This window comes from Ranitomeya variabilis, chromosome 1 (assembly GCF_051348905.1).
Source record: "Ranitomeya variabilis isolate aRanVar5 chromosome 1, aRanVar5.hap1, whole genome shotgun sequence".
NCBI classification, from domain to species: Eukaryota; Metazoa; Chordata; class Amphibia; order Anura; family Dendrobatidae; genus Ranitomeya; species Ranitomeya variabilis.
In genome coordinates this window covers 6041299-6055596 of record NC_135232.1, presented here as the reverse complement: position 1 = coordinate 6055596, position 14298 = coordinate 6041299, and the positions used below count along the sequence as shown (strand labels likewise).

The following is a 14298-nucleotide window of genomic DNA, read 5'->3' as shown; positions in this document are numbered from 1 at the left end:
TAATAACAGGTGGCAATATACATAATGAGAGGAGACTATGCAATATGCCGAATTTTTTGGATTATAAGACGCACTTTTTTCCCTCAAATTTTTGGGGAAAATGGGTGTGCGTCTTATAATGTGTATATACCTTACCAGTACCTTTGCCGCTGGCTGGGATGAGGGGGTGTCAGGCGGTGCTACAGGGGTGTCCGGTGCTGCGAGGGTGTCTGGCAATGCTGCCCGTTGCTGCGGCGGGTGTCTCCGATGCTGCAGGGGGCTCTGCCGACATTTTGTGAAAGGCCAGAGCCTCCCGCAGTTCCATGGTTTCCTGTGCGGTGGACTCCAGGAAAATGGCGCTGGGGGCGGCGCATGCACAGATGGAGATCACCCGCAGCAGGACCGCCGGACACCCCTGCAGCGCCAGACACCTGCAGCACCGGAGACACCCGCAGCAGCAGCACCGGACACCTGCAGCAGCATCGGACACCTGCTGTGGCGCGCCCACATCGGAACACCCCCTCATCCCAGCCTGCGGCCTGCAGCATCACCCCAATCCTGCCTCCTCCAGCAGCGACCCTGGGACCCCGTTTCACCGCAGCTACTACCCCCAGTAAGCAATAAGACGCATGGATTATAAGAAGCACCACCATTTTATTAAGAAACTTTTTTTTCCTATTTTTCTCCTCAGAATTTGGGGTGCGTCTTATAATCCGGAGCGTCCTATAATCCGAAAAATATGGTATGTATATATCTGTACATTGGTAGCCATAAAAGGAGGGGGGCCCAAACACATTTCTTGCACAGGGGCCCCAAATCGTCTGTGTCCGCCCCTGTGATGGTAGATGTAAAGATTTTGGCTAAAATTTTGGCTAGCTGTTTGGCGAGCATGGTTCAGGATCTTGTTCATCCTGACTAATCCAGATTTATGCCAAATAAGTCTACAGTGATTAATTTGCGTAGACTTTTTCTGAATTTGCAGCTGCCGTCGGACAACAGGGGCAGTAGGGTTGTGGTATCATTGGACGCACGTAAAGCGTTTGATAGTGTTGAGTGGCAGTATCTTTGGAGGGTGTTGGAACGCTTTGGTTTTGGGACGACCTTTATTTCATGGATACTATATACTTCCCCAACCGCTAGTGTCAGAGTAAACGGGCAAATGTCTGGGAGTTTTGCGCTTCATAGGGGGACTAGGCAGGGGTGTCCACTGTCCCCGCTGCTTTTTGCTTTGGCAATGGAGCCTTTGGCGCAGACAATTAGGAGGGCAGCTTCGGTTAAAGGGTTTAGATATGGCTTGGTAGAAGAAAAAGTATCCCTGTATGCAGATGTTGTGTTCCTTTTTTTGGAGGATTCCGGGGAGTCGTTGTTGAGAGCAATGGATATTATTAAAACATTTGGGTCTATATCGGGATTAAAAATTAACTGGGAAAAATCCACTGTCATGGCTGTAGATGATTGTGTTGCTGATTTGCCAGTGTCGGAGAGGATAGTAGGCTGGCAGTGGTGCGACAGGTTTAATACCTGGGCATTCAGGTGGCACTCCCGATTTCGAGCTATGCAGATTTGAATCTGATTTCACTGCTGAGTAAGTTTAGGAGTAAAGTAGGGGCATGGTGTAAACTGTATCTTTCAGTAGTGGGAAGAATCAATTTAAGAAGATTTTGATGCCCCAACTGTTGTACATCTTGCTCAATGCCCCTATCTGGTTCCCTAGGCGATGGTTTCAAAATATTGACTCTATATTTAGGGATCTTTTGTGGGGGAAAAAGTAGCCAAGGATCAGACTTGAGATATTGCAGAGGCCCAAAGATGGAGGGGGACTGGCACTTCCGAACCCTTGGATTTATTACTTACCTGCTCAGGGCCAACAGATGAGAGGGTGGATGTGTCTGGGGCAGGTTCAATACAAAGGGTCTTGGTCCAGGTGATGGGGAGGGATCCCTTGGTTCAGGGGTTGGAGGCAGGAAGTTTCAGGAAGATGGGTTTGGTGTATCCTACTTTAGCGCTGATACATAAAGTCTGGGAGGCAATTAGAAAGATTAGGGGTTTGGAGCACTTGACAAATTTTTCCCAGACTCTACCAGAATTTGTTAAAATGGGAGAATTAAAAAATTGGATGAGACTGGGAATACAGTACATGGTTCAGGTGCAGGATGCGCAGGGACTGGTGTGTTATGATCCTAGTGGCAAGGATCGCAAGTAGGACTAGCTAAGTAACTAAACCGACTACAAACTCTGGGAAGTGGTAACTGAATTGACCGCAACCTGATCCTATCCGCAAACAACTATCGGCAGCCGTGGAACATTACCTGAAAATCCTAGACGTCTCGTCACGGCCTGAGAAACTGACTATTCCTAGAGGGAACGAAAGTCCTCACTTGCCTCAGTGAAATGACCCCAAAGATATAGAATAGCCCCCCACAAATATTAACGGTGAGTTAAGGGGAAAGCACAAACGCAGAGATGAAATTAGATTTAGCAAATGAGGCCCGCTAACACTAGATAGCAGAAAATAGAAAGGGAACTGTGCGGTCAATTAAAAACCCTATTCAAAATATCCACGCAGAGATTGCTCGAGCCCCCGCACCAACTAACGGTGCGAGGGAAGCAACTCTGTATCCCAGAGCAAACCAGAGCAAGAAATCACATATTAGCAAACTGGACTAAACTCATCATACACAGAAATCATATTGCAGACTGATGAGCAAAAAATAATTAAACAGAACTTAGCTTCTCCTGAAGAGACTGAAACCGAAGATAATCAGGAGTAATCAGAATAGCACAGAGTACATTGACAGCCGGCAACAAGTGGAAGTGAAACAGAGCTAAATAGGAAACTCCCAAGTGAATAACGAGGCAGCTGATCAGCCACAGACCCTGTTATGATCCTTAGTGGTTGAGGATCACAAATTACTCCAGCTAAGTAACAAACATAGGACAAGCTCTAGGGAGGTGGCAAACTGGACTGACCGCAAATCTGAACCTATCCAAACACACTAGAAGTAGAAGGTGAACGTGCCTAAAAATCCTAGACGTCTCGAGCCAGCCTGAGGAACTAACTACCCCTAGAGAGAAAGAAAGACCTCTCTTGCCTCCAGAGAAATAATCCCCAAAGATATAGAAGCCCCCAACAGATAATAACGGTGAGGTAAGAGGAAGGCACATACACAGGGGTGAAAGCAGATTCAGCAAATGAGGCCCACTAATACTAGATAGCAGAAAATAGAAAAGGGAATCTATGCGGTCAGTAAAAAACCCTTACAAAATATCCACACTGAGATTTCAAGAACCCCCGCACCAACTAACGGTGTGGGGGGAGAAACTCAGCCCACTAGAGCAACCAGCAAGCGAGGAAATCACATTTTAGCGAGCTGGACTAAAAACATAATGAACACTGATAATCAAAAAATGATCAAACAAAAACTTAGCTTGTCTTGGAGAGACTGGGAGCAAGGTAGACACAAGGAATCTGAAGAGCACTGAATACATTGATAGCAGGCAAGGAACTGAGTCTCCAGGTGAGCTAAATAGGAAACCAACCAAGGATAACGAACCAGCTGATGCAGCCAACCTGCAGAAGACAACACTACACAGTACCGCTTGTGACCACTAGAGGGAGCCCAAAAATAGAATTCACAACAAGACCCACAGGATAACAAACAAAGCCACCAGGGGGAGCCCAAAACAAAAGTCACACAATACCACCTGTGACCACAAGAGGGAGCCTGAAAACAGAGTTCACAACACTGGTGCCCTTTGGAAAGTTGCAGGAGGATTACGGGCTACCGGACGTCTGCAGATTTCAATATGGACAGTTTCAGCATGTTTATGTTACGCAGAGAAAGACGATGACTATGGAGATTCACAAGGATATATTGATTGATTATGTCTGCGTAGAGGGGGGAACAAAAGGGGTGGTGTCGGGCATTTATAAGGATCTAATGCATACTTTTATAATTTTCCTATTAGAGCACAGGGGAAATGGGAGGAGGAATTGGGGTAGGATGGAGAAAGATAAATGGGAAGTGATTATGGAATATATACCCCAATTATCGCTGAGTGAACCGGTCAGACTCTCGCAGATATATGTGCTCCATAGAGTATATAGGACGCCTGAATGGCTCTATAGAATAGGTCTGAGACAGACTTCTGAGTGTCCTCGCTGCCGGGTGGAGGGGGCTGGAATTCTCCATACGTTATGGCAGTGTCCAAATCTGAACCCATATTGGACAGCGGTGCTTAATGCCATAGGAGGAGCGTATGGTTGTAGGATTGAGAGGGATCCTGTGGTGTGTATACTGGGATATGTGGAGGAGGTCCTGGTACATAATAAATATAAGGTGGCAATAGCTAGATTATTATATATTGCGTGGAAACTAATCGCCAGATACTGGATAAATGAAGATCCGCCAACGTTGAGGGAATTTTTCAGACAGTCTGACTCTATTGTGAATACGGAAAAAAAAACATTTATGTTAAGAGAAAAAGGCATAAGAACATTTGAGACACTATGGACACCTTGGGTGGAGAGATGACCCTGAACTTAGGTTATACCATGCATTATTCACTGCTCTTGTATGTAATGGGGGGAGGGGGAGGGGAAGGGAGAAAGGGAATTTCTGAAACTAATGACCATTGTTAATGTTGTTCTCATTACGATTTTTGTTTTATTGCTTTGTACCTTGAATTTGGTTAAATAAAAATGTATCTGATTTAAAAAAAAGGACAACAATGTCCAGGAAGGATGGGAAATCTTTAAAAATGAGATTCTCAAAGCACAATTGTGACAATTCCAAAAAGAGGGAAGAATACAAAGCATTTAAAGAAACCAGGATGGATGAACACAGAACTTAAACACATGCTAAAAAGGAAGAAAGAAATGTTTATAAAATGGAAAGAGGGAGGTATATCTAAAGAAGAATATAATACTGTCTGCAGAACCTGCAGGGCACAAATCAGATTACTAAAGCTGGCAATGAATTAAGGCTTGCAAGAGACATCAAAAGCAATAAAAAAAAGATTTTGGGGATATGTCAAAAGTAAAAGAAAAGTCAAAGATGCTATAGGATTTTATAGGATGAAAATGATGAAATGGTAAGAAAGGATGTTGAGCAGGCCGAACTTTTAACCCATTAATTGCCAAATTAGCAATTTTCATTTTTTATTTTTTTATTTTTAATGACAGATTTTTAATGATTTGGGTCCTAATGAATCAGAAACATAATTTGCAAAAATTTTTCAAGTACGGATTTTTCAGATAAGGGAGTCCCAATATTCAATTAAAAATGACAATGACATGATTTCCTATTTTGAAAACATTCATTCTACAAACACAACACAAAAAATTGGACCTAATTATAAAAATTATAAAATCTTAGTTGCTAGAAGCTAAAGATTAGGCGTCCCAAAAAAAGGACATTGGTAGATAATGGGTTAAATTCCTATTTTGCATCTGTTTTCTCTCAGAAAGGAAATGTAACATCAACTGATCTTCACTATCTTATTAAAGGAATAGAAGAATCCAGGATATCTATAATCAGAAAGATAGTGAGGAAACACTTAGCTAACATAAATGAATTCAAGTCTCCAGGTCCAGATGAATTACACCCCAGAGTACTGAAGGAGATAGCAGAAGAAATTTTTGAACCACTCTCCATAATCTTTGAAAATTCTTGGAGAACAGGAGAAGTCCCAGAAGACTGGGGAAGCGCAAATGTTGCTCCTATCTTCAAAAAGGGGAAGAAGGTGAACCCAGGGAACTATAGGCCGGTGAGTCTGTTTACATACCAGGAAAGATCTTTGAACACATTATTAAACAACATGTATGTAAGTACCTGGATAAGAATGAAGTGATTAACCAGAGCCAGCATGGGTTTGTAACTAATAAGTCATGTCAGACTAACTTAATTTCCTTCTATGACAGAATCACTGACTGGGTGGATCAGGGAAATGCTGTAGATATAGTATATCTTGACTTCAGCAAAGCATTTGACAATGTATCTCACACCATCCTTATTGAAAAAATGACTACGTATGGAATGTACAAGGCAACTGTTAGGTGGATTCATAACTGGCTTAGTGATCGGACCCAAAGAGTGGTCATAAATGGCTGCACATCCAGTTGGAAGAATGTCTCATGTGGGGTACCACAGGGCTCTGTCCTGGGCCCTGTATTGTTCAACATTTTTGTCAATGATTTAGATGAAGAATTTGGGGGCACACTAATTAAATTTTCTGACACAAAGCTAGGAGGGATAGCTAATACGAGAGAAGAGAGAGAGAGAATTCAAAAAGATATAAATAAACTGGAGCAGTGGGCAGCAACTAACAGAATGGTTTTTAACAAGGAAAAATGCAAAGTATTACATCTGGGCAATAAAAATGAAAAAGCATATACAGAATGGGAGGAATAGCGCTAAGCAAGAGCACATGTGAAAAAGACTTGGGTATACTAATAGATCACAGACTGAACATGAGTCAACAGTGTGATGCAGCAGCAAAAAAGGCAAATACAGTTCTGGGATGTATCAACAGAAATATACAGTCTACATCACGCGCAGTCATTATTGCCCTCTACTCCTCTTTGGTCGACCTCACCTGGAATACTGTGTCCAGTTTTGGGCACCACATTTTAAAAAAGACATCAACAAACTGGAGCAAGTTCAGAGAAGAGCGACCAGAATGGTGACCGGTCTGCAGACTATGTCCTATGAGGAACGGTTACAGGATCTGGGAATGTTTAGCTTGAAAAAAAGAAGACTGGGAGGAGACTTAATAGCAGTCCACAAATATCTCAAGGGCTGTCACATTGTGGAAGGATCATCTTTATTCTCATTTGCACAAGGAAAGACTAGAAGCAAAGGGATGAAACTGAATGGGAGGAGACACAGATTAGATATCAGAAAAAACTTAGGGTGATCAATGAGTGGAACAGGCTGCCACGAGAGGTGGTGAGTCTCCTTCAATGGAAGTCTTTACACAGAGGCTGGACAGACATCTGTCTGGGATGATTTAGTGAATCCTGCTTTGAGCAGGGGGTTGGACCAGATGACCAAGGAGGCCCCTTTCAACTCTACCATTCTATGAATCTACTATTGGCTCATGAATGGAGGTCACTGCAGCAGCTATTCGCTCATGAATGAGTGCTCCAGCAGCTATTGGCTCATGATTGGGTGCTCCAGCAGCTTCTACTGTGCTTATTAAAGTGAACTGATGCAGTTGCTATTGAGCCTAAGTGTAGTTGCAGCAGCCTTTTTCAATGAACCCTAAATCATCGACAGCAACCCTGCTTCATAGGCCAAATAACAGCTGCAGCAGTCCTCATTTATGAAAGTAGATCTACTGCAGCCACTTGTCACGGGGTTACCGCAACAGAGAGAAGATAGAAGACTGCAGCGTCTGAGTGCTCCTACTCCAGCACTGAAAAGAAGCACTTTTCCTTCTTTTTAAATGGTGTTTATTTATTTTGGCAGAACAAGGGTTAATCGGCCATGTTGGGAGCTCTGGGCGCTCAGTTGAGCTCAGTAGGCCACTCCTATCCACTTTATCATCTGGGTTCTGATTGAAAGCTATGTCAGAGCTAGCCTACGCTGCATGGCTGGGAGGAGTGGTGTTTACATGAGGAGTGTTGGAGGAGTTATCTGTGACTGTTGCTTGGTTTGTATATGTGGTAATTCCTTATCCTTCTCTATTTTGGTTTATTCCCCTACCTCCACGCCCCTATAAATTCCTCTGTTATATGTGAGTGAATATTTTGTATGCCTAGAGTTTTCTGTTAACCCTCATTTGTGTTGCCTTGTTTATTGGATTGGTGTACTGCGGTACACAGTAGCGCCCCCCCTTCCCTCGGTGGGGGAAAAGAACAGATGGAGGGCTAACTTAGGAGATAAGGCAAGGGTGGAGGCCCCGGCATCTTCACCTTCAGAAGTATCCCGGGGAGTAGGGCAAGCTAGGGTGCCCCGTAGTGTTAGGGACAGGAAAAAAAGCCCCTGGTCCCCCAACAGTTGAGTCGTGACATTACTATTGTGGTTATGAATCAGGGTTGCGGCAGATGGTATTGATGAAGAAGGGCTGCTGCAACTGACATTGCCTTTATCTTTCTCCACCAGTGGTATTTATAAATCATACATATATATCACTATGCCAGCATGATAATATTACCAATCAGACCAGCCAGTGTGAGACGAAGGATAAATTCACGTCCCCAATAAACAGTGTTGCTCTCCAATATGACCATATGTAGGGAGCAGCGCACCACTTCACACTACCAGGAAAGTGTAGAGAGATGACAGAAAAGTCGGAGGAGCAGTCCCTCGTGAGAACCTTAGAACACATGATGAGTTCATGCACCAGGTTTATTAGGGTACACAGATCCTATATACATCACACGATCATGGCGCACACATCATGTGTCATATTAAGTCATTGTGAAAAGCCAAGATCTTCCAAAACATCTTTTTCTTCTTGTTTCCGCATCTGGAAATGATGGAGCTGAAGGGAGGCCACGGAGAATGTATCATTCATGGTTGGGCATCTCTGTAGAATCAGGCATTTTGGGTAGCTGGGACAGTGACAGCGTGAGACAATATTCATGGGGTACAACTGTGCGAGTGGCTAATGAATGGGGCCCGAGACTGTGACAGTCTGATCTGTCGGGCTGCAGGTTACATGTTGTTCAGCTCCACCAATGTCTGGTCCAGCGTCTGCTGAATTTCCAGCTTCTCTTCCTTGGCTGATGACAAGGTCTCTGAAGGAACAAACAAGAAACCAGTGATCAATGCGACTAACCAGAGAAACCAGCCACAATGATCAACCAGAGCAATCAACTGGAGACATATTGATCAACCATAGCATTCAATATTGTCACTCACATTCAGGTTATGACAATCTGAAACCTGTCCATGACCAAAATCCAACTCTAACATCACACAATCTGTCCAAATGCACACATACCGGGGATAGGTGCACACTATTGACGTGCGATGTCTCATCCGTACCGGTACATACCAGAAGCCTGCTCCTCAGTGACATCTGTGAGAAAACAGTCTCCAGCACAGAAGGAAAAGATCAGCCACAGAAGAGAAGTCCGGAACTTTAGGAGGACAGAAGTAGAACCAGGCAGCAGATGACTGGATGACAGTCCTGAATAGCTGGCAGCAAGACAGATGTATAGAAGAGCCAGGAGCAATACAGAAGAGCCAGGAAGGAGGAGGTGGATGATAAAAGGAATGATAGAAAAGAACCAGGAAAAGGAGATTCACATAGGAACTGAGAGAGAGGTGCAGGTGGACAGAAGAGTGGGAAGGAGGAGGAGGTAAACACAGGAATCAGAAGGCAGGAGGACATGGACAGAGAAACCATGGGGGGGAAAGAAGGAGGCGGACATAGAACAGAAACCGGGAAGGAGGAAGAGGCAAACAGAGAGACCGGGAGGGAGGAGAAGGTGGACAGAGGAAGTGGGAAGGAGGTGGACCAAGGAACCTGGAAGGAGGCGGTAAACACAGGATTCGAAAGGCAGGACAAGGACAGAGAAACCAGGAGGGGAGGAGGGAAAGAAGGAGGCGGACATAGAATAGAAACCGGGAGGGAGGAAGAGGTGGACAGAGAAACTGGGACGGAGGGGGGAGAAGGAGGCGGACATAGAATAGAAACCGGGAGGGAGGAAGAGGCGGACAGAGAAACCAGGAGGGAGGAAGAGGCAAACAGAGAAACCAGAAGGGAGGAGAAGGTAGACAGAGAAAGTGGGAAGGAGGTGGACCAAGGAACCTGGAAGGAGGTAAACACAGGAATCGAAAGGCAGGAGGACATGGACAGAGAAACCAGGAGGGGAGGGGGGAAAGAAGGAGGCGGACATAGAATAGAACCCGGAAGGAAGGAAGAGGCAGACAGAGAAATCGGGAAGGGGGGCGGACATAGAATAGAAATCGGGAGGAGGGAAGAGGCGGACAGGGAAACCGGGAGGAAGGAGAAGGTGGACAGAGGAAGTGGGAAGGAGGTGGGCCAAGGGACCTGGAAGGACGAGGTAAACACAGGAATTGAAAGGGAGGAGGAGCTGGACATAAAAATCGGGAGGAAGGAGGAGGTGGACAGAGAAATTGAATGGGAGGAAGAGCGAGATGGCGAAGTGAGACAGGCGGCTGGGAGGGGAAAACAAACCATAGGAATCCGCTGAGAGTTCCTGTCAGGTTATTCATCTCTATTAGGTAACAGATAACAGAACGGCCACTAGCAGATGCCATTACAGTCCTTATGGGGCAGCTTATCCAGCTTTCCACAACCCCAGACTTACAATGCAGAGCCATTTTATACCCGGTCTCCCCGAATGTAGGGAGCATTGCTGAGCAGAGGTTTCGGATGACCCAGGGGATGCAGATCAAGTAATCGTTACTATTGGGCATCTGGAGAGTCAATAAATAATTCACATCAGTAGACACACAATGAGGGAAAGGGAAGAGGAGATCAGTGAATATAAAGAGAACTTTTATTGAACAATTATGAAAAGTAATCACAAAGCAGACTATAATAAGTGGGAATAATGAAAAGGATTGCAGCGCCTGCGGAAGAAGCTGACGGGAAATCATGCGTCAGGGTGAGGGGGCCTCTGAGGTGGGCATATTGTGATGTAACACACCAGTGTAGTCTGCTGTGTGTATAGTATTTATTTACCGTGTACCATTCATTTCCCTTTATCCAATTATTGGATATATAACCATTTATGGCTGTGATACCTTCTTGCTATCTTAATTCTACCTCATTTTTATTCACACTCAGCGTCCCCTATTTAGGCATCTCTGCTTTTCATTTTTTTATACTTATGATTGTTACGGAACCCCTCAGCACCCAGATTATGTTGTGCAGTTATACAGTACGTATGTATAATAGGTTCCATGTGAAATGCATCAGTCCACAGGCTGCGCCCCTGGGCAGAGGGGACAAGATATCCCCCTTCTGACCTCTCCCACCTTTGTAATTCCCACAGTAAATATCGGCAGGCTCCGGCCCCCTGCGGCTATTGTAATGTATGTCTGGCCTGCCGCTTTTCAATAGGCCTGCCCTCTGTACCTGTGTGAGATATATTCTGTGTCCTGTGAGTAAAGTGTTGTCACACTGGAAATACGTGGAGAAGCAGTGATATGTTATCTGCGCCCATGTAATCAAGGAATTCCAGCCAGCGTCCTTCATTCAGACTCCAGCTATAGCAGAGTGGACCTCCTGAAACACGGGGTGGTACTGAAAGAGGTACTCCAGCACGGAAGACCCCGTTACAATGATTAAATAAAAATTCAATATTTTAACGTAGTAGATCTTTTCGTTATTTGACCTCTGGTTCCCGGGGGTCGGATTTGTGGTATTAAGCATTTTTTTAAAGTGCCTATATATTGTCAGTGGACATTTTTGTAAAACAAATCATATGGCTGAAGTCCAATCAGTATACAGGACAAAGAGCAGATGTTGGTGCAGTCAGAGATGGGCGATCAGGGTCTCGGTGCCACTAATCAGTCCGTTCAGTATACAGGACAAAGAGCAGATGTTGGTGCAGTCAGAGATGGGCGATCAGGGTCTCGGTGCCACTAATCGGTCCGTTCAGTATACAGGACAAAGAGCAGGTGTTGGTGCACTCAGAGATGGGCGATCAGGGTCTCGGTGCCGCTCATCAGTCCGTTCAGTATACAGGACACAGAGCAGGTGTTAGTGCAGTCAGAGATGGGCGATCAGGGTCTCGGTGCCACTAATCGGTCCGTTCAGTATACAGGACAAAGAGCAGATGTTGGTGCAGTCAGAGATGGGCGATCAGGGTCTCGGTGCCGCTCATCGGTCCGTTCAGTATACAGGACACAGAGCAGGTGTTGGTGCAGTCAGAGATGGCCGATCAGGGTCTCGGTGCCACTAATCGGTCCGTTCAGTATACAGGACAAAGAGCAGATGTTGGTGCAGTCAGAGATGGGCGATCAGGGTCTCGGTGCCACTAATCAGTCCGTTCAGTATACAGGACAAAGAGCAGATGTTGGTGCAGTCAGAGATGGGCGATCAGGGTCTCGGTGCCACTAATCGGTCCGTTCAGTATACAGGACAAAGAGCAGATGTTGGTGCAGTCAGAGATGGGCGATCAGGGTCTCGGTGCCGCTCAACGGTCCGTTCAGTATACAGGACACAGAGCAGGTGTTGGTGCAGTCAGAGATGGCCGATCAGGGTCTCGGTGCCACTAATCGGTCCGTTCAGTATACAGGACAAAGAGCAGATGTTGGTGCAGTCAGAGATGGGCAATCAGGGTCTCGGTGCCACTAATCAGTACGTTCAGTATACAGGACAAAGAGCAGATGTTGGTGCAGTCAGAGATGGGCGATCAGGGTCTCGGTGCCACTAATCGGTCCGTTCAGTATACAGGACAAAGAGCAGATGTTGGTGCAGTCAGAGATGGGCGATCAGGGTCTCGGTGCCGCTCATCGGTCCGTTCAGTATACAGGACACAGAGCAGGTGTTGGTGCAGTCAGAGCTGGGCGATCAGGGTCTCGGTGGCGCTCATCGGTCCGTTCAGTATACAGGACACAGAGCAGGTGTTGGTGCAGTCAGAGATGGCCAATCAGGGTCTCGGTGCCGCTCATCAGTCCGTTCAGTATACAGGACACAGAGCAGGTGTTGGTGCACTCAGAGATGGGCGATCAGGGTCTCGGTGTGCTGATCAGTCCGTTCAGTATACAGGACACAGAGCAGGTGTTGGTGCACTCAGAGATGGGCGATCAGGGTCTCGGTGCTGCTCATCGGTCTGTTCAGTATACAGGACACAGAGCAGATGTTGGTGCAGTCAGAGATGGGCGATCAGGGTCTCGGTGCCGCTCATCGGTCCGTTCAGTATACAGGACATAGAGCAGGTGTTGGTGCACTCAGAGATGGGCGATCAGGGTCTCGGTGCCACTAACGGTCCGTTCAGTATACAGGACACAGAGCATGTGTTGGTGCAGTCAGAGATGGGCGATCAGGGTCTCGGTGTGCTGATCAGTCCGTTCAGTATACAGGACCCAGAGCAGGTGTTGGTGCAGTCAGAGATGGGCGATCAGGGTCTCGGTGCTGCTCATCGGTCCGTTCAGTATACAGGACACAGAGCAGGTATTGGTGCACTCAGAGATGGGCGATCAGGGTCTTGGTGCTACTCATCGGTCTGTTCAGTATACAGGACACAGAGCAGGTGTTGGTGCAGTCAGAGATGGACGATCAGGGTCTCGGTGCTGCTCATCGGTCCGTTCAGTATACAGGACACAGAGCAGGTGTTGGTGCAGTCAGAGTTGGACGATCAGGGTCTTGGTGCTACTCATCGGTCTGTTCAGTATACAGGACACAGAGCAGGTGTTGGTGCAGTCAGAGATGGCCGATCAGGGTCTCGGTGCCGCTCATCGGTCCGTTCAGTATACAGGACACAGAGCAGGTGTTGGTGCAGTCAGAGATGGGCGATCAGGGTCTCGGTGCCGCTCATCAGTCCGTTCAGTATACAGGACACAGAGCAGGTGTTGGTGCAGTCAGAGATGGGCGATCAGGGTCTCAGAGCCGCTCATCGGTCCGTTCAGTATACAGGACATAGAGCAGGTGTTGGTGCAGTCGGAGGTGGGCGATGAGGGTCTCGGTGTGCTGATCAGTCCGTTCAGTATACAGGACACAGAGCAGGTGTTAGTGCAGTCAGAGATGGGCGATCAGGGTCTCGGTGCTGCTCATCGGTCTGTTCAGTATACAGGACACAGAGCAGGTGTTAGTGCAGTCAGAGATGGGCGATCAGGGTCTCAGAGCCGCTCATCGGTCCGTTCAGTATACAGGACACAGAGCAGGTATTGGTGCACTCAGAGATGGGCGATCAGGGTCTCGGTGCCACTAATCGGTCCGTTCAGTATACAGGACATAGAGCAGGTGTTGGTGCAGTCGGAGGTGGGCGATGAGGGTCTCGGTGCCGCTCATCGGTGGGTTCAGTATACAGGACACAGAGCAGGTGTTGGTGCAGTCAGAGGTGGGTGATCAGGGTCTCGGTGTGCTGATCAGTCCGTTCAGTATACAGGACACAGAGCAGGTGTTGGTGCAGTCAGAGATGGCCGATCAGGGTCTCGGTGCCGCTCATCAGTCCGTTCAGTATACAGGACACAGAGCAGGTGTTGGTGCAGTCAGAGATGGGCAATCAGGGTCTCGGTGCCACTAATCGGTCCGTTCAGTATACAGGACACAGAGCAGGTGTTGGTGCAGTCGGAGGTGGGCGATGAGGGTCTCGGTGCCGCTCATCGGTCCGTTCAGTATACAGGACACAGAGCAGGTGTTGGTGCAGTCAGAGATGGGCGATCAGGG

At 46.8% G+C, this 14298-nt stretch overlaps 1 protein-coding gene across 2 annotated transcripts in view; it reads right to left on the bottom strand.

Moving 5' to 3' along the window:
• Positions 1-8315: 8315 nt before the first annotated feature.
• Positions 8316-14298, bottom strand: part of TPM2 (tropomyosin 2) — a 72052-nt gene continuing 66069 nt past the window's right edge. For both annotated transcript variants that reach the window (XM_077281289.1, XM_077281287.1), the window contains exon 9: positions 8316-8725. In XM_077281289.1, the coding sequence (XP_077137404.1) occupies positions 8643-8725 (83 nt within the window). In that variant the 3' untranslated portion in view covers positions 8316-8642. The remainder of the gene's footprint in view (positions 8726-14298) is intronic.